Source organism: Podarcis raffonei, chromosome 6, assembly GCF_027172205.1.
Source record: "Podarcis raffonei isolate rPodRaf1 chromosome 6, rPodRaf1.pri, whole genome shotgun sequence".
NCBI classification, from domain to species: Eukaryota; Metazoa; Chordata; class Lepidosauria; order Squamata; family Lacertidae; genus Podarcis; species Podarcis raffonei.
The window spans coordinates 6070189-6090694 of record NC_070607.1 but is presented as its reverse complement, the minus strand read 5'-3'; the positions used below and the strand labels follow the sequence as shown (position 1 = coordinate 6090694).

The window sequence follows — 20506 nt, the reverse complement described above, 5'->3', positions numbered from 1 at the left end:
ACACTTGGCGGGTAAAACTGTAACTTCTGACTGTCCTGGTTGCTGCTGGACTCTGCGCTTATACAGCCAAACCTCGGTTGTCGAATGTAATTCGTTCTGGAAGCCCATTCGACTTCTGAAATTTTCGACAACAGAGGTGCAGCTTCCAATTGGTTGCAAGAGCTTCCTGCACTCAAGCAGAAGCCGCGTCAGACATTCAGCTTCCCAAAAAAAAACGTTCAAAAACCTGAGCACTTACTTCCGGGTTTTCAGCGTTTGGGAGCCAAAACGTTCCAAAACGGAGGTGTTCAGGAGCCAAGGTTTAACTGTACATCAAGTTATGAAAACAAACAAACAAATCCTTTTTGAAATAGCCTGGAATAGCTCCCTTCTTTAAATGCACTCAATACTTCAAAAATATATACAGAACTGTCAAGCTACAATAAAATATCCAGTTTAAAATACTTTGGTGCAAACATGACAATAGGACAACTCACTGATTACTTTTGGAACAATTCTATTAAGAACAGGAGAATCAACAAAACTATACAAACAGGGGAGAAGTTAGCACTCATTGCCGCATTTAGTCCAAATTGAAACATAGGTAGAATTCCCATAGCCTTCAAGCCCTTTTTTTCTTTACCAATGTGTACAAGAAAGCAACCAGCCACTGAAGTCTCGAACAGCCATCCAGCCACTCCTTGGGCTTTCCTCATATTGCCATCTTCTTAAGATGAAAGGAGAAAAAGCCACCAGATGTAGCTAAGCGTGCTGAGGCTCCAAGGGCTACACTAGGGCTGCAAGCGACGCAGGATGCCGGGGAACCCTGAAGTTTGGCAGTGAACACCAGGGCATTGTGACCTGTGCCCCCTTGGTTAGGGCAGCTGCGAGCGGAATACAGGGTTATTACTTGGGTCGTGGAGGCATCATCCACCTTCCTCTCTGAAGGAACATTTCCTGAACAGCAAAGAGAGAGAAAAATGACCTTGGGCTATGTAGTTCACAGGATCCAGATTCGGCTCTCTGATCTGGCAAATCAACAGGGAAATTCCACAAGCCAATTCACACTTGGGAGACATTTTGGCACCCGAGGCAAAGCACAAAATGGCACTCCCCACCCCCAGGAAAGAAGGGGTGAGTGAAGATCTACATCTGGAATAAACATCCGGATTGGGACCTGCAGATCTTATCACCTAAAGCGGTTGCCTTGCTTTGCCTCAGGCTGGCCCTGACTGAAGAAAAACTTTACTGGGGAATGAACAATGCAGTCCCATCCCCACTTTTTATTTCATTTGTTAGTCACCCTACACAAAAACATCTCAAAGTTACTTAACAGATAGAGAAAATAAAAAAGGATAAAATCAACTTTAGGAACCAAATTAAAAACAATGTACAATACAAAATTCCTAAAATGCTCACCCAATGATACAATAAGAAGGGCAAATCCTACCCCACCCCACTAAAAGATGAGCAGCACAGCAGAGGCTAATTTAGCCACCAAATGCCTGAGTAAATCAAAATGTCTTAGATGGGTACCTAAAAACTGATAGTGAGGATGCCAGGCACGCACATTTTTATTGGAATACTGTGAAATTGAACCATGGGAAGCAGCTCCCATGTGGGTGCAGTAATGCACCAACTGCGCCTCGATATGAGGTGCAAGATCCTCCCACATGTTTCAGTAGGATATGCTGTGCACAAGCAAGCATTCAAGGCACTTAGGCAGTAAGGTTTCCACACTTTTTTCTCTGCTGCAACTTTAATGATGAATGGGGTGTCCACTTCGCCGCTCAGACTCCAAGTGGGACTCTGCGCAGACATTCTTAGGAATTGCAGTTTAATGTCAATAGAGTAGTAAGGGTACGAATATAGCCAGATTATGCACTCAAACAGTTTTTGCTTTAAGCAGCCCACAAGTACCGTGTATGGCAGATGGTGATGGAAGTGGTTGGGAACCGTAGCCAGATAATTTGTTCAGATCCAAATCTAATTTGTTCTCCTCTGCTGATTGCTTGGAATGGACAATGGAGATGTAAAACTCTTGCAGCGTTTGTGACAAAGAATCAGATGTAGCTCCAAGAGTGTTTCTTGCCTGTAGTCAAATGGACAGGGAAGAAACCTGATTTAGGGCAAAAGTAAACCCATGTGACCCATGCCACTGTCACAGGCCACTGAAAAGAACTGAGAGTTTATTTTCCTTCATACACAAACAGTACCTGCCACATACACACCGCTATTTGGCAAACTCTGTAAAAAGCAGAGGACATGCAGTGAACACATACACCCAGACACCAGGAAGGGCTAATCACCACAGGTCTCTATGCGTGTTAACAAATGCACTTCCTTTTTATATTTTATGGCGGGGGTGGGGGTTACTGCTAATTCACTGGCATTTGTGGACGCAAGCTAGTCCTTTTCTCCTATTTATCATCTCAATACATATTTCGGCTACAAAACAGGTTCCCATGACCAAGTTAAGAACAGAAAAGCAAGGGGAGGTAATTTGTAGGGCATTTGGAGACAGAACAGAGGCACTACAACCATGGTTAACAGGATTCACACAAACACAGCTGAAAGAATCCATGGCACTAGGAAAGTGGAACATTCAGGGACTCTTTCTTCCCCAGTTTGTACAAAATATGCCAGCCTGCACATGGAAGAAAGTTATGGTGCAAACTTAAGCAAACCTGAATACACACTTCCCATCTTGATGTTTAGCACAACTTCCATTTGTCCCTCCTTGCCAGAAGTAGTCTGGAGGTGATGTTCCTCTTAGCAGCCAGATTGGCTTCTTCTCTGTGTTAGAGAACTGGCCTCACTACCAGCTGAAATGGGGGTGCTCCTTGCCAGGGATGCAAACTGTGCCCCCTTGCCAGAAAGTAGCTCGGGAGCAACGCTCATGGTCATAAGATTACTTTCTTATTCACAGGAAAGTTGACCTCATTATCATTCCTCAAGGAAGGATCGTTTCTGCCTGAAATGCTTGTGACTACTTGCTAGACACTAGTTCAGGAGCTATGCCCCTCTTTGCAGTCAGTTCCACTTTTCTTTTCCATGGGGGAAACAGCAGTAATGTGACAGAAGCTTGATATCAGGGCCAGATAAGTTGTCAGGTAAACAAATGCTGAATCAGGTTGCCTGTTGTTGTTTAGTCGTTTAGTCGTGTCCGACTCTTCGTGACCCCATGGACCAGAGCACGCCAGGCACCTCTGTCCTCCACTACCTCCTGCAGTTTGGTCAAACTCATGCTGGTAACCTATGCAATATTTTTCTTTACAGCATTGGACTTTCCTTTCGCTTCCAGGCATATCCGCAACTGAGCGTCCTTTCGGCTTTGGCCCAGCCGCTTCATCAGCTCTGGATCTACTTGTACTTGCCCTCCGCTCTTCCCCAGTAGCATGTTGGACGCCTTCCGACCTGAGGGGCTCATCTTCCAGCGTCATAACTTTTATACGCCTGTTGTCTTTGTCCATGGAGTTTTCTTGGCAAGGATACTGGAGTGGCTTGCCGGTTCCTCCTCCAGGTGGATCACGTTTGGTCAAAACTCTCCACTATGACCTGTTCATCTTGTGTGCCCTGCTCGGCGTAGTTCATAGCTTCTCTGAGTTCTTCAAGCCCCTTCGCCACGGCAAGGCAGTGATCCATGAAGGGGAATCAGGCTGCTAGCACAATTAAAAAAATGTTCAAAAGGGATGGAAAATCCCAGCTACCTTGAAGCAGGCAAGATGGGACTGCGGGGAGCCTCCTCTCACAGAATGGGACCAAGCACAAAGCCATTTTCATAGCCTTGCCTTTCAAGCTAGTGGGAAAAGTAACCCACTCCTGGATAACCACCACCATTAAAGGAGTCAGGCAAGAAGATGACGAAAATGCAAGAGCGACAAGGTTTACACAGCTAGCGTTCTGCGGCAATGAAATAGTTGTGCAGGCTCAAAAGCCATACCTCTGATCTTGGAAAGCCTCACCTAGAATGTTAGCAGAGGACTCACAGGTTCTTTTCTTGGAAGCAATGATGCTTTCAAAAGGGGTGGAGGAAATGTTCATGCCAAGAAGCTGCGTGCTCTTGGAGGGGGTGGGCAACATGCCAGTGGGGGGCAGGGCCAGAGGTGAAAGTGAACAAATGAAAATGCTGTACAGTGGTACCTCGCAAGACGAATGCCTCGCAAGACGGAAAACTCGCAAGAAGAAAGAGTTTTCTGTTTTTCGAGGTGCTTCGCCAGACGAATTTCCCTATGGGCTTGCTTCGCAAGAAGAAAGCCCATAGGGAAATCTCCGTGGACCTCTTTTAAAATGCTGGCGGTCGGGAGCAAAGACTTTCGCCCACCGCCGGCCTTCAGAAGAGGTCCTGGACCTCTTCTGAAGGCCAGCGGGGGGCAAAAGTCTTTGCTCCCGACCGCCTACCTTCCTGGGATAGCGGAGAAGCGCAGTGCGTTTTTCCGCTATCCCGGACGGCTTTTGAAGGCGGGGGGAGCAAAGACTTTCGCCCACCGCCGGCCTTCAGAAGAGGTCCTGGACCTCTTCTGAAGGCCGGCGGGGGGCAAAAGTCTTTGCTCCCCCCGCCTGCCTTCCCGGGACAGCGGAGACTTCTCCGCTGTCCCGGGGTGATCTTAAAATGCTGGCAGGCGGCAGCAAAGCCTTCGCTGCCGACCCCCAGCATTTTAAAAGCCCCAGGGACAGCGGAGACTTCTCCGCTGTTCCGGGCGATCTTAAAATGCTGGCGATCTTCTCCGCTGTCCCGGGGCGATCTTAAAATGCTGGCGGGCGGCAGCGAATCCTTCGCTGCCGCCCGCCAGCATTTCCCGGGGGCTTTTAAAATGCTGGGGGTCGGCAGCGAAGGCTTCGCTGCCGCCCGCCAGCATTTTAAAATCGCCGTGGGACAGCGGAGGCTTCGCTGCCGCCCGCCAGCATTTTAAAATTGCCCCGGGACAGCGGAGAAGTCTCCGCTGTCCCGCGGGCTTTTAAAATGCTGGCGGTCGGCAGCAAAGCCCTCCTGTCCCTGGAGCTTCGGGGCGGGAGTTGGGGAGAAGGGCTTTTCTTCCCACCGCCAGCCTTCAGAACAGCCTTCTGAAGGCTGGCGGTGGGAAGAAAAGCCCTTGTCCCCCCCCCCCCAGCCTTCAGAAGAGGTCGGGGGACAGACTGTCCCCGGACCTGGTCTGAAGGCGGTTTCCATAGGAACGCATTGATTGATTTTCAATGCATTCCTATGGGAAACCGTGCTTCGCAAGACAAAAAACTCGCAAGAAGAAAAAACTCGCGGAACGAATTAATTTCGTCTTGCGAGGTACCACTGTATTTGTGCAGTGAGCTGGTTTCCACATGCACTCCTCTCTAGCCTCCATCCAGGGAAACAAGAGGAATGATCAGAGTTCAAGGACACATGCTAGGCAGGCAGTAACACCCAACATGCGAAGCAGTCAGTGAAGGGTATAGCCTGGATAGAGTGAAAGAAAAAACAGACTTGCAGGTCTCCATTAGACTTCTGGGTTCTCCACAACCACGCTAAGATTCAACAAGTATGTAGGGTCTGACAATGCATCTTGGGTTATGCAACCATGCATGCCATCCCAATAATGGAATTCATCTGTGCTACTTTAATGCCGGAAATCAAGTTTACAAGGTAAGCCAATGGAAATGACTTTACCTCCATTCTTCCAGATGACTCCACTTTTCTGTTCAGGGGTTCCAGACTCAGACAGTTTGTTCTCTCAACGGGAATGGAAATATCCACATTCTGCCAAAAATGTGTTACACATTTGGTAAGTAAAAGGGCCCCCCAAAAGTGATGCTCATTGACAGTAAAAGCAAGAGGGATAATGTGAACATAGTTCAGCAAACGTACTGGCAGAAAAAAGTGGTTAGGATAACTAAGATTAAGAAGAAAAGAACTTTCTCTGGTAAGTACAATGGGAGTGGCAAGGAAGGGCTTTATCCTCCCTAAAACTGGCATCTAACAATAGCCATTCCATCAACCTACATTAGTGGTGGGACTGCATCAACTCGCCTAAGGCCAGCAACTTTTAAATTTCCATTCCAGCAGGTCTTTGTAAACAGTCTAGGAATAGCTATTGTCTGAATTTTCTTTTTTCCCTCCTCCCCACCAAATCCATTCCGTTTTGTGTTGTGTCTTTTATATTATAAACGCAAGGACACAGCCACTTTGGAACTCATTTAATCCGAAGGGAGATGGGTTACAACCCGCTAAATCTTGCCTGTCCAACAGGGTTGATCGTGGGCTGTCCCAGTCTCCCCCTTAAAAAAGCTCAACAACTCTGGGGTCAATCCAATGGGTAGATCACTGCCAGTTAATTTATAGTGGGAGTTGATCGCCGTCTCTTGGAAGCTGGACACCCCTGCTCTAAATAAATTACTAGCATGGTTTAGGTATTTCCTGCTCATCATCCCCACTCTGTGTACTCCTCTTTGTTTTCAACAGATCCTAGGGAGACAATGCCATGCCAGCTAATGCAGTGAAGAACTGGAGAGGGAAAACAAACTTAATCCACCTTTGAAGGTGACTCGGAAACTACAACTAATCCAGAATGCGGCAGCTAGACTGGTGACTGGGGGCGGCCGCCGAGACCATATAACACTGGTCTTGAAAGACCTACATTGGCTCCCAGTACGTTTCCGGGCACAATTCAAAGTGTTGGTGCTGACCTTTAAAGCCCTAAACGGCCTCGGTCCAGTATACCTGAAGGAGCGTCTCCACCCCCATCATTCTGCCCGGACGCTGAGGTCCAGCGCTGAGGGCCTTCTGGCGGTTCCCTCATTGCGAGAAGCAAAGCTACAGGGAACCAGGCAGAGGGCCTTCTCGGTAGTGGCGCCCGCCCTGTGGAACGCCCTTCCAGCAGATGTCAAAGCGATAAACAACTACCTGACATTCAGAAGACATCTTAAGGCAGCCCTGTTCAGGGAAGTTTTTAACGTGTGATATTTTACTGTATTTTTGGTTTTTATGGAAGCCACCCAGAGTGGCTGGGGAGGCCCAGCCAGATGGGCGGGGTATAAATTATAAATTATTATTATTATTATTATTATTATTATTATTAGACAGAAATACTGGAATTTTAAAAAAGTATTTGCATTAAAATTTATCCATATAACCTAAATAACTTCATGAGAGAAATGCATAAAAAACTAAAGCAACCAAACCAAGGCTGACATGGGAAGTTACATTCACAAGAAATCGGAACTATTGTTGAAGGGTGGGGGGAGTTGGATCAGGAAGATACAGCCGGTCATGGATGGGACTGTAACCCCTACCCGTGACAAGACATAGGTTTTGCAGCCTTGGGATACGTCTTGATCCAGTGCTGATTTATTGAAGGTCAGATGACAGCAGGAAGTGCTTTTCACAAACTTTTCCTGCTGTGCCCTTTACTGGAGAAGCTTAACAGCACATGATTCAGAACAAGGAAAATGGAAGTACTTTTTCACACACTGCATAGTTCAACTATGAAATTCTCAACTAAAAGATGTAATGACCACTGCCGAGTTGGGTGGCTTTAAAGATGGATTCGACACATTTATGGAATATAAGGCTATCAACGGCTGTTAAGGATGAAGTTTGTGGCCCATATCCAGTATCAGTGGCAGTATGCTACCATCTTCATATCCTGCTTATGGGCTGGACTAGACACACCTTTGCTGGGTATGCTGGACTAGATATGCCTTTTCAGCAGGGCTGCATTCAACAAGAAACTACACCTGGCCACATCCACACTTTATAATCAGTTATCCACACTCTGATCTACTGGCTCTCAGCAACTCAATTTTAATGGAAGTCTTCTGGAAGGCAGGGCCTTTTTAATGATGATGCCAGTTTTATGAAACAGCCTCCCAAAGGTCTGCCAAGACCTAACCCTGTACACCTTCAGGTGAAAGCCTGACTCTTTTGGAAGGCATTTGGCTAAAGCTTAAATTACTTGCGATATATCTGTTGTGTAGCCTTATGTTTGTTCCTGGGGTTTGATACTTTTGCTTTATTTGTATTTGATGCTTTATAGGGACATGGGTGGCGCTGTGGGTAAAAGCCTCAGTGCCTAGGGCTTGCCGATCGAAAGGTCGGCGGTTCGAATCCCCGCGGCGGGGTGAGCTCCCGTTGCTCGGTCCCAGCGCCTGCCAACCTAGCAGTTCGGAAGCACCCCCAGGTGCAAGTAGATAAATAGGGACCGCTTACTGGCGGGAAGGTAAACGACGTTTCCGTGTGCTGCGCTGGCTCGCCAGATGCAGCTTTGTCACGCTGGCCACGTGACCCGGAAGTGTCTCCGGACAGCGCTGGCCCCTGGCCTCTTAAGTGAGATGGGCGCACAACCCCAGAGTCTGTCAAGACTGGCCCGTACGGGCAGGGGTACCTTTACCTTTACCTTAGTTTTCAGTTTTTATGTCAGCCAATTTAAGTTTTTTTCCTGAAGGATATAATTTTTTAAATAAATCTATTGTGCTGGAGAGCACTGCCTCTGGTCTCAGACTTTGGGATAATAAACAGGCTAGAAAGACATGGCTAAGGGATATGAAAAGGCTTTGCAACTTCACCAACAACCCATCTGACCATTTCCCTCCCATCAACACTGAACAACCACCACCTGTTGAGTCAATTCCTGGCTGTGCTGAGTCTCCTCCTTATTCCCTTCATCACTCGAAGAATGGCAGGGAAACACTGCATTGTCAGGGGACAAAGGATCACCATTTTCCTCTTCTTCATAATGCTTGGAAGGTGTCCAGTTCTCATCCCAGATTTCGTCGCACATATATACTGGCTCGAGGAGCGGCATCTCAGGGTCTGAGCGTGAGCCTGCTGTACCCTAGAAAACGATTCAGGGCCAAGTTACAGTACCGTCAACTTTTAAAAGGAATATTTTTAATTCAACGTACTTTGTTTTAAACAATTCACATGCTGATAAAACAAAACTGTCTGCTAGAAGGAAAAGAGAGAGGTAGCAAGGCAGGCAGCCAGTCCTTTTAAAGGTACCCACCCCAAACTTTTCACAAGAATCTCACCGGGCCACATGAGATGCTGTAGGACTCCCAAGAGGTAGTTTCCTCCTCGATGGCAATATTGGCCACCTCACTACCCCACAAAACAGCTGCCGGCATCAAGAGTGGCTGGGGAAACCCAGCCAGATGGGCGGGGTACAAATAAATTATTATTATTATTATTATTATTATTATTATTATTATTATTATTATTATTATTATTATTATGAGGCTTGTTTAACACCTTCACCACACACCCCTTTAAACTGCAGAGCAGTTTAAGTTAAATGTTAGTGGGATTAGATTGTCCCAATTAAATCTTTGTTTAAACAAATAAAGAAATGGAAGGTATTTGATGAGATCTCCAAACGAAACTAATATGGTATCTTAGATCAAAGTGATTCCATTACCTATATTAATCTAATGGGTCTTGGAGACACTCCCTGTTATTTTGCTCATGTACTTATTTTAACTGCTTGGCTATACTTCACTAGATACAACATCAATGCTTCTTTAATCATTTTTTAAAGTATCTGTGCATTTCTGAAACTAAACAAAATTATCCTTATATTTGTATCCAAAGCTATAAAAGGCAGAAAACTGGGGGGGGGGGGCTGAGCAGATTCCTCAACACAATACAGAATTATGTCCATTCTATCATCAAGGAATTATTTTAAACAGTATGCATCTTGTGGTTTTATATTCTGATTTTGTCTTGTGAACTGCCCTGAGACCTGCGGGTATAGGGCGGTATATAAACAACAACAAGTTTTTAAAAATTAAAAGTTGCATTCACAAGGTTTGGGTTTTCTAGCACAGGAGAGGTTAGAAGAGTTAAAGACAGAAGGAGAACAATAGATTGGGGTGGGGTGGGGGGAACAGAAAAACTAAAAAATCTCCACCTGGGAAAGCACTTTATTGTAGCAAGACCCTGAATATGGTACTTCTGGAAGGTCACAAGGAGATTCCTGTTCAAGCAAGGGCATTTCAGCTTTTGTCAAACCAGACTGCTGCTCTGGACTGAGTTTGAGATACAATGTGGAAAACGATGGTTCTCCGAAATTCTGTTAAAGGCAGGAGAATGAAGAATTGTATTTATTTAATAAATTTGTATACAATTTTATTTATTTAATAAATTTGTATACAGTTTTAAAAAAACCTCTTACCAAAGTAGTTTACAAGACATTTGCCAGTGCAATGTTAAGATAATATGAAACCAAAAACTCATATGCAGTACAGTATTTCAAAGCATTAGTAAAAGTCAAGAAGATCAACACTACTACCAGCTCAATACTGAAACCTAGAACAAGCAAACCAGGGTTTACAGGGGCTTGCTTGCTCTCATTTTCTATCTTCTTACAACTTTGGCTGCTAGAATCAATGGTAACTGAGTCCTTGTTTTTTCTATGTAGCATGCCTCTCCCAACAATCTAGATCTACTGTGTATTTTCTCCCCCTGAAAAGCACTTCCTGAGAAACTGGTTATATTACAAAAATAAAAGTTTGTTGCAGATGGATTATGCATTATCTCACAGTGTTTCCTTTTGAAAAAAGATGTAGGCAGTCCTGGTATGTACCCACACTTGCCCAATAACTGTGTGGGTTATACCAAAATCACAATTGCCACTTCTTTATTTCTTTATCTGGAGCATGTGCAGGAAGGAAAAGGCATGGCTGGGTTCAAATGCCTACCAAGTAACCACACCTAACCTTGCAGATGGCAGGATCTAGAATCAATCTAGACTGAAAGCAGCATACTGAAGACACACACGAGCAATTTTGGGTCCAGAAGAACTTTCTCTGGTAAGTACAATGGGAGTGGCAAGGAAGGGCTTTATCCTCCCTAAAACTGGCATCTAACAATAGCCATTCAATCAACCTACATCAGTGATGGGACTGCATCAACTCGCCTAAGGCCAGCAACTTTTAAATTCTTTCCATTCCAGCTGGTCTTTGTAAACAGTCTAGGAACAGCTGGTGTCTGAATTTTCTTTTTCCCCTCCTCCCCACCAAATCCATTCCTTTTTGTGTTGTGTCTTTTATATTAGAAACCCAAGGGCAGGGCCAATTTGGAAGTCATTTAATCTGAAGGGAGATGGGTTACAACCCACTAAGTCTTGCCTGTCCAACAGGGTTGATCGTGGGCTGTCACAGCTCACATGATGGGCCAAAAAAAACCCCTCAACAACTCTTGATCTCTCCCCCTAAATCTTTTTATAATATTTTTAATAAATAAATCTATTGTGCTGGAGAGCATTGCCTCTGGTCTCAGACTTTGGGATAATATACGGGCTAGAAAGACATGGCTAAGGGATATGAAAAGGCTTTGCAACTTCACCAACAACCCATCTGACCATTTCCCTCCCATCAACACTGAACAACCACCACCTGTTGAGTCAATTCCTGGCTGTGCTGAGTCTCCTCCTTATTCCCTTCATCACTCGAAGAATGGCAGGGAAACACTGCATTGTCAGGGGACAAAGGATCACCATTTTCCTCTTCTTCATAATGCTTGGAAGGTGTCCAGTTCTCATCCCAGATTTCGTCGCACATATATACTGGCTCAAGGAGCGGCATCTCAGGGTCTGAGCGTGAGCTTGCTGTACCCTAGAAAACGATTCAGGGCCAAGTTACAGTACCGTCAACTTTTAAAAGGAATATTTTTAATTCAATGCACTTCGTTTTAAACAATTCACTTGCTGATAAAACAAAACTGTCTGCTAGAAGGAAAAGAGAGAGGTAGCAAGGCAGCCAGCCAGTCCTTTTAAAGGTACCCACCCCAAACTTTTCACAAGAATCTCACCGGGCCACATGAGATGCTGTAGGACTCCCAAGAGGTAGTCTCCTCCTTGATGGCAGTATTGGCCACCTCACTACCCCACAAAACAGCTGCCGGCATCAAGAGTGGCTGGGGAAACCCAGCCAGATGGGCGGGGTACAAATAATAAATTATTATTATTATTATTATTATTATTATTATTATTATTATTATTATTAGAGGCTTGTTTAACACCTTCACCACACACCCCTTTAAACTGCAGAGCAGTTTAAGTTAAATGTTAGTGGGATTAGATTGTCCCAATTAAATCTTTGTTTAAACAAATAAAGAAATGGAAGGTATTTGATGAGATCTCCAAACGAAACTAGTATGGTATCTAAGATCAAAGCGATTCCATTACCCATATTATGTTCTAATGGGTCTTGGAGAAACTCTCCCTGTTAACTTTGCCCATGTACTTATTTTAACTGCTTGGATATACTTCACTAAATGCAACATCAATGCTTATTTAAACAGAAAAACTCCAAAATCTTTACCTGGGAAAGCACTTCATTGTAGCAAGACCCTGAATCTGGTACTTCTGGAAGGTCACAAAGAGATTCCTGCTTAAGCAAGGGCGTTTCTGCTTTTGTCAAACCAGACTGCTGCTCCGCTCCGGGTTTCAGATACAATGAGGAAAAGAATGGCTCTCTGAAATTCTGTTAAAGGCAGGAGAATGAAGAATTTTATTTATTTAATAAATTTGTATACAGTTTAAAGAAAAACTCTTACCAAAGTAGTTTACAAGTCATTTGCCAATGCAATGTTAAGATAATAGGAAAGCAAAAATGCAGGAATAGGAGATGAATTTTGAAAATCATCAGAAGGGATTGATGGAAGTCATAGGCTAACTATAGCCACAAATGTATAAGATGGGGTGGGATGGTTGTTTTGTCTGGAAAGTATGTTAAAACCAATAAAAAAAATTATTTTAAAAAGAAAAGAAGGAATAGTTCCAACCAAGGAGGACTGGTAGATAAAACTGATGGAATATGCAGAGACAGCCAAACTTACAGGAAGAAATCAGGAAGAGGAAAGAAACTAATAAAGATTAGGGTGCATTTATTGACTATTTAAAAAGTTATTGTAAACAACTTAAAGCTTTAGCAGGGTTAACTTAAAACGAACAGTAAAGAATATGTGAAGAAAGTTTACAGGAAACAAACAATTGAGGCATTTTGTGGATATGCAGAAGTACTGATAAACCGAAGGAACCATGAATGGGGTGGGGGGAAAGTTGATTTGTTCTTATTTTGGGGTTTGTCAATTTGTATGCATTGTTGCAAAAGGAAAAATGATAAATAAAATTTATTTTTAATAAGATTTAAAAACCTGGAAATTAACTAAAAATAACTAGGTTTTTTTTAAAAAAATGTAATAATGCAACTAAATTAAATATAATAATAATCATGTGGGCTTTTTCTGGGTCACTGATTTTTAACAAACTTATAATCATCAAACTATGTTTCCACATGCTTTCACATGGTGCTCTCTTAGAAAAAAAAATATGCCATGTCATTCTTTTTATCATCCTTCCACAGACTTAACATTTTTTGGTTTGGTTTAGTTAGCACTAAGAACACTTGGGACATCCCCATCCCCCCTCAGTTTTCAATGGGTCATCATCACAAATCAGTTTGAGAACCTCAAGCCCTTAAAATATATTTATCCATTTTAACCTTCCCTTAGTGCCCCCTGCAAATATTTGCCCTCACCTTGGAAGGCAGGTTTTCTCTGCAGATGAATGCATGGCCCTTTAATCTCAGTGCATTGTGCAAGTAGATATCTTCGTCAGAGCTGGTGTCACAGAGGAAAAGGTAAAGGATTCCATCTATGTATTCATCCACGACTCCCACAAGCAGCTTCAGTTCACACAACCTTTGGAATTCATGTATGTCACTGGCAGTCCAATTGTCCTTGATAAAGAAAGGATAAGGTACAAAGTCAAGCAGAGTTGAAAAAATAATTTCATTTGCTCTGCACATCAGAGTCTATTTGATTAGTCTTAATACATTCCAACTGCTTTTTGTGTTCTTCTTTTGTATCTCGATTTTTTTCCCTAAAATAGCACTTCAAATCTTATTTATCTTTACTTTCCAAAACATAGCTACACATTTTTTTAATCACTTATTCTTTGAGCTATTCCACCTTCTGAACTTTAAAATTCTGATGTTATCATTGCTCTTAATCCTTCATGACTCTTCTTCCTCACTAAAACCTTGTGATATACAGATATAACTGACAAGTAGACCCTTGGTTGCTCCTTTCACTCCAAATAATATGCAACAAAATAGTTCAGTTGATTAGAGCATGCGAATAATGCAAAGTTTGCAGATTTGATTCCCATGTGGGAAAGCTGCATATTCCTGCATTGCAGGGGGTTGGACTAGATGATCCTCAGGGTCCCTTTCCAACCCTATGATTCACTCATCCACTAGATGTAGGGCATGAAGAGAAGCAGTCTCAGCAAATACCTAACCGTTATGAGATTTCCTTCCTTAAGTACCGTATTTTTCATCCCATAGGACGCGCTGGCCCATAGGACGCACCAAGTTTTTTTGGGGGGAAATAAAGAAAAAAAATTATTTCCCCCCCCCCCCGGCGCTTGTGGGGCCAGCAGCGGGGAGAAGCGCTCTTCTCCCCACCGCCCGCCTGCAGACCAGGTCCGGGGACAGCGGGAAGACGTGCTGCGCCTCCCAGCTGTCCCCGGAGCTTGTGGGGCAGGCGGCGGGGAGAAGCGCTCTTCTCCCCATTGCCCGCCTGCAGACCAGGTCCGGGGACAGCGGGAAGACGTGCTGCGCCTCCCAGCTGTCCCTGGAGCTTGTGGGGCAGGCGGCGGGGAGAAGCGCTCTTCTCCCCACCGCCCGCCTGCAGACCAGGTCCGGGGACAGCGGGATGGCGGCGTTCCGCCTCCCCGCTGTCCCCCGACCTTGTGGGGCTGGCGCTGCGGCTCTCTTGAAGCCTGGAGAGCGAGAGGGGTTGGTTCGCACCGACCCCTCTCGCTCTCCAGGCTTCAGCGAAAGCCTGCATTTGCCCCATAGGACGCACACACATTTCCCCTTCATTTTTGGAGGGGAAAAAGTGCGTCCTATAGGGCAAAAAATACGGTATTTGCCAAAGCTTGAGCACTTTTGGGATGCAACATAAAAATGCTACAACATTGGTAAAAAATGTGCAGTAAACAAATGAACACATACGTTAAATTTTAAAACAAGAACAGAAAACAAAAGCCAGTTTATTTTTAAGTTGTTCCCAAACATTTAGTGTAAGGTTAGTTGAAAAAATAATACATATATACATACCTCTGTAGGTCTCACCCAAGCTAAGGAACAAGGGATTGCTTGAGCAGGAAGCTTTGCATAACAAGACCTGCAACAAGAACAAGGTAATTCACAGGGCCACTTTTGACTTACTGCCCCAAGCCAAGTAGTCTTGCATCAAACTGGATAATGAACAAAGCGTTGACATTTGGCATTTCCCACGAAAGAAAGTAAGCAAGACTGAGTCCACACAAAGGTGGATTTGATTTAAATCACGAGTCAGTAAGACTTGATTGAACTCATTTTTTTTACAGAAAGACTCATTCTTGCTGGTATTATCTTAATATTTACAACTAGAGGAAGGTTTCATTTTTTGTGTGATAAATTTTCAGAGTAGTTTTTACAGTTATATCAAAAATTACTGATTTGGTTATACTATTAGAAATACATAGATAATTATGAAATTATTGTGTGGGTTAATAAGTTAACTGTTTATATTTGGACAACTTTTTAAACAATTTATTTAACTAAAACAATAACATTATAGCATATTGTCAGGGAACTGCCATCGGAGCCTAGAGTGGAGGTAAGGCTCCCTAACAATGCAGGAGAAGGGACCAGCAGGGAGAGAGAGAACACTTCCTTTGAGGAAGGAAATAGGAGTGACACCAGGAAGCAAGGGGGGACTGCGGAGAGAGGGCTCCAAGACTCTTCCACAGAGACCAGCGGGGAGAGCCCAGGACCTCCGTTGGGCACGCCCACTCTGCGCAGGAGACTTCCACGCAGGGAGGCTAGGCGGAGACTTGGCGTCAAAGAGTTTTTATGTTGGAAGAAGTTCAGAAAACGCCCACTGACGGATTCTGCCAGCGACTGACACAGCCATGGAGAAAGGGCTGTCCAGCCAGGGAAAGGTTTAGCCAGGCAACGTTGCCTAGAGCTGCAGCACCCTTTACGCACAAGCAACCCCCAATTCCCTTTACACATATGTATCTATGTTTGTTAACTGATGTGGTTAAACAATTAAAAAAAACTTAAAACTTAAAACAAATCCTTATTTCCTGATGAATAGCCTTTGGACTATACAAGGGTCAACAAACTTTTTCAGCAGGGGGGCCGGTCCACTGTCCCTCAGAGGGGGCCGGACCATATTTTGGAAGGGGAAAAAAATGAACGAGTTCCTATGCCCACAAATAGCTCAGAGATGCATTTTAAATAAAAGCACAAATTCTACTCAGGTAAAAACACGCTGACTCCTGGAACATCCGCGGGCTGGATTTAGAAGGCAATTGGGCTGGATCCGGCCCCTGGGCCTTAGTTTGCCCACCCATGGACTATAATGTAACTTAAACAGAAAACTATCTTTAGAAATATTTTTCCTCCAAAAGCATTTTATTTTCAAAAATCCAATTTAAATAAAAAACATCTGATTTAAATTTTAAAAATCTGATTTATTTCTAAAAATCATTATTTTTTATCCACCCTGGTCCTGTCGATTCAAGCCAGCAGAGCCAGTGAAGTTCAGAGGAATTTGGCCACCCTCCAGGTGCCCGGCTTGAATCCTTGTTGACCTCCTGTCTGCGACTCCCGGCAAGACCAGGGGAGGTCTCCAATCGGCGATTCTTCCCAACGTGAAGAAGAACACACCATTCCTCCCCCTCCCATCGCCGGGGGGGGGGGGGGAAGAGACAGACAGAAATATATTTACATGCTTTTATTTCTGTCTTTCCAGCAGTACAGAGAAATCATGTCTGTACTCTCTCATCCCAACTGCAGAGAGAGAATAACTCCACCCATGTACTTCCAGTACAGGGTCATGTGACACTCTGAGCTAACATCCGGTGCTCAGTACACTGTCCCTTGTTCCCACGGTACATTCCCATAACATCAGTTTCCTGTTTACCATTCCAGCCACCTGGAGCTCGCTTCTGCATTGCTCCTTTTTCGTAACAGGTCCACACACATGGCTTACCAGGACCATGGAGCGAAGGCTGAATCTGCTTTGCTCCTCCTCCATCCTTTTTTACTCCCACACCACTCTGAGCTATACCAGGGTTCAGCTAAGCATGTCCTCAGAAGCCAGGCTTGTGATTAAGCTCTCTCCTCACTAACCATGAGCTGTAGCAACTGCCCAGTGGCTGGAAAGGAGACCCAGTCAGAGAGCACGGCAGTTAAGAGTAGCACGGTGTCTAGAGCATTGTTCTAGTGACACAGTGTAGTGCAACTTCTAAGTCTGCATGCCTACCTTTCTCTTGAAAAGGCTAGGAATTAAACAGGGTGGGAAGGATGGTAAAAGCAGGAATGGTCCTTAGGAGGTAGGAGCAGCAAGGGCAATGGGTAAAAGGTAGCCCAAATAAATCTTAGCCTTTCTTACTGCCTTAAATGATGTTTAGCATGATGTTTTGTGCTATGAAAATGCACTGGACGGAACAAGACTATTAAAGCCTATCCGTTTGATGGCTGAAAGTTAAAAAAGAAATGGATGGATTTTCACCCACCTATGCTAAATAGCAAGAGTAATTTTGGGACTTCCGGGGTGGCGCCATCGGTAATGGCTGCTTCCCTCTGACTCGGAGGGAACCGGCTCTACGGAAACTGGGTCTGTACCGCTACGGCGCAGCGGGGACCCTTTGAAAATCACAGGCGGCTGAAGCCTGTGACTGTGGAACTCAGCGGGCACCGTTTGTGCCCCAATTGCAAAAGGAGCTCGGTAACGGGCTCCGGAGCGGAGCGGGGGTGGCGTGGTGTTGTGAGCTAATTGCTTCTTCCGTGGAGCGAAGCCGCGAAGCTGTTACCGGAGAGCACTGCCTTTTTCCTGGGACAATTGGACTTTGAAAACAACTACCCGTGAGTAGGATTAAATTGGATTTAAAAGGGAAAAAACGGCTAATTTGGTACTGAGCGGGAAGGTACAACCAGGAAGTCTACCTTCCTTTCATTGTAAACAGATCAAAGCAAAGAGACTCTAAAGCGGAAACACAGAAAGTCGCTTGGAAAAAAAAGAGCTAAATCTTAACATCTGGAAAGTGCCCCCCCCCTCCGGATTGCAGGAGAGGAGGGGGAAAAGACTGAGCTGAATTTACCTGCAAAAAAGAAGGGGGAAAGGAAGCTAAAATTTACTGTTTAAAACCTGGAACGGACTGCCTTGAGATAAGGAAAGCCGCACAGTGGAGAGTTTATTTCTGACAGTTAACTTTGCAAAAGGGATACAGTGTTTCTGGACTTCTCCTGGCTTGAAAATAACTGTTTAAGTGTATTGAGACTGTTGTCTTTAAAGTAAATTGGAGGACTTATAAAGACTATCTTTGTTTTTAAAAGTTGCAAGTTCTGGCTGTTACTGTGTCCCCCTAGAGGAAGCTGGATATTGTTACAATAACAACTGGCTCAGAGGAAAATTCCATTCTATTCCAAAACAACTGTTTAACTGTGGGAGCGACCTTGAATTTCCATGAGACTGTTATGGCAGATGGGAAAAGGAAGATAGAGCTGTCGCAGGAAAAAACCACTAGGTCTGGCAGACATTATCGGATAGACACTGCGCAGCCGCGAAGAGGTTCAACATCTGGAGCATCTGGAACACCAGGGGCCGTACTCCCACAGGTCAAACCAAAAGTTATGTCATCGGAAGAAGTTTTGGCACAGGCACTTGCAAAAATTAATGAATCTTTGGAAAGTTTAACTAAACAGGTGGCTGAGACAAACAAACAGGTAGCTGAGACAAACAAGTTGCGGAAGCATCAAGCAAAATTGATTTAAATACTACAAGTATCAATATTTTGGGGCAGAAGGTGAATATCAATACAGAGACCATCGAAAAATTACTACAGGAATCTGCCTCGACTCGAAAGACAGCTGAGGAAGCAAAAGACATTGCAACTGCCACTCAAGAGAAGATTCCACCAGTATATAAGAAATTGGAGGACCATGATTTGACATTCTCTATGATTGAATTGAAAGACAGACAAAGAAATTTGAGAATCAGGGCTGTACCAGAACGGGAGGAAGATAACCTGGCTGATTTTCTTACACAGGAATTCATAGATTTTTGGCAACTGGATTTGGGGAAGGAAGAATTTAAGATCGTGAATGCATTTAGACTTGGAAGAAGACAAAGCAAGAACAAGGTGAGAGACTGATTACTTTTCGAACAAAAGAAGAGAGAGATAAAATTCTGAATTTGCACTATCAAAAGACTCTGGAAATTGATGATTCAAGTGTGGTGATATTTAAGGACATTCCAAAACATCTTCTGGACTTAAGGTTCAAATACGGAGATCTAGTGGCCCTGTTGAAAAGAAATAGAATTCTCTTTAGGTGGGAATTTCCTCAAAGCCTGTCCTTTAAATACAAAGGAAGAAAGATAAAAATAAAATCAGTTGATGAAAAAGACAGGTTCTTGAAAGACCACGAGGAAGATCTACAGAAAGAAGTGGAATCTGAAGAAGAGCCAAAAGGCATATTAGACATATCAAATCTATCTTTTGGATTGCACGGCCCAGAGAAAGTGACACTACCTACAGAACAAGAACAGACACTCGGAGCAGTTGGAGGTAAAGTGAAGTAGCCCCATCATGGCTCTGCAACTATTAAGTTGGAATTGTAACGGTTTGAACTCTCCTCGAAAGAGAAAAAGTGTGTTTCATTTATTAAAAAAAGAACAATTGGACTTGATTTGTTTACAAGAAACACATATAACAAGGGCACATAGGAAGTTACTGATTAACAAAAGATTGGGACAGGAGTTTGTTTCATCTGACAAAGTTAAAAAAAGAGAAGTTGTGATTTATGCAAAGGAGAGACTATCACCGAAATTTATCTTTAAAGACGACCAAGGAAGATTTTTGGCAATTGAAATTCAAGTACAAGGAGAGAAATTTTTGATTGTAGGAATTTATGCACCGAATGAGGGGAAATCTGAATTCTATAAGAAGTTGCATGAGACTTTACTGGATTATTTGGATTACAATTTGATTTTGATGGGGGATATGAATGGAGTAGTATCTACAAATATGGACAAGGAACAAAGACAGGTAGTTACCAAGGATGGTAGATTACCGAAAACATTTTTTGAGATGACAGACAATATGGACTTAGTGTTGTTGTTTTTTAAAGATATTTATTAAAGTTTTCAAATTTAGTACATTAAAAAAGAATCAAAAAGGAAAAAACCAAAAAAGTTTAAAAACACATAAGGTTCACAAAACTTATTTTTCAATAACATATTTCCCTGACTTCCCCACACCTCCCCTTCTTGTATTCCAACTCCAATTGTTAGTTCAGCAAATCCTTACCCTAATTTTTGACCTATTTCTATTTAGTTCATTTTAAAAACCAATTTTGCCTTATCCAGACTTAAACATCAATACTTATGCATCAATACTCATTCTTTAAACATTTTTCTAAAGTCGACCCAAATTCCCTTCCACGAATTCCCCAATTTTCATACAAATAGCAAAACAAAATAAAAACAAAACAA

The 20506-nt window shown here is 43.6% G+C and overlaps 1 protein-coding gene across 6 annotated transcripts in view; it reads right to left on the bottom strand.

Moving 5' to 3' along the window:
* Positions 1-479: 479 nt before the first annotated feature.
* The window catches only part of TDRD5 (tudor domain containing 5), a 43304-nt gene continuing 23277 nt past the window's right edge, over positions 480-20506 (bottom strand). For 4 of the 6 annotated variants that reach the window (XM_053391282.1, XM_053391280.1, XM_053391281.1 and 1 more), the window contains exons 11-19: positions 15076-15142; positions 13489-13689; positions 12271-12432; positions 11344-11562; positions 9858-10019; positions 8565-8783; positions 5621-5710; positions 1900-2071; positions 480-936 (exon numbers count right to left, since the gene is read on the bottom strand). In XM_053391282.1, the coding sequence (XP_053247257.1) occupies positions 692-936; positions 1900-2071; positions 5621-5710; positions 8565-8783; positions 9858-10019; positions 11344-11562; positions 12271-12432; positions 13489-13689; positions 15076-15142 (1537 nt within the window). In that variant the 3' untranslated portion in view covers positions 480-691. The remainder of the gene's footprint in view (positions 937-1899; positions 2072-5620; positions 5711-8564; positions 8784-9857; positions 10020-11343; positions 11563-12270; positions 12433-13488; positions 13690-15075; positions 15143-20506) is intronic. The other 2 variants (XM_053391284.1, XM_053391285.1) reach the window with 2 other exon arrangements.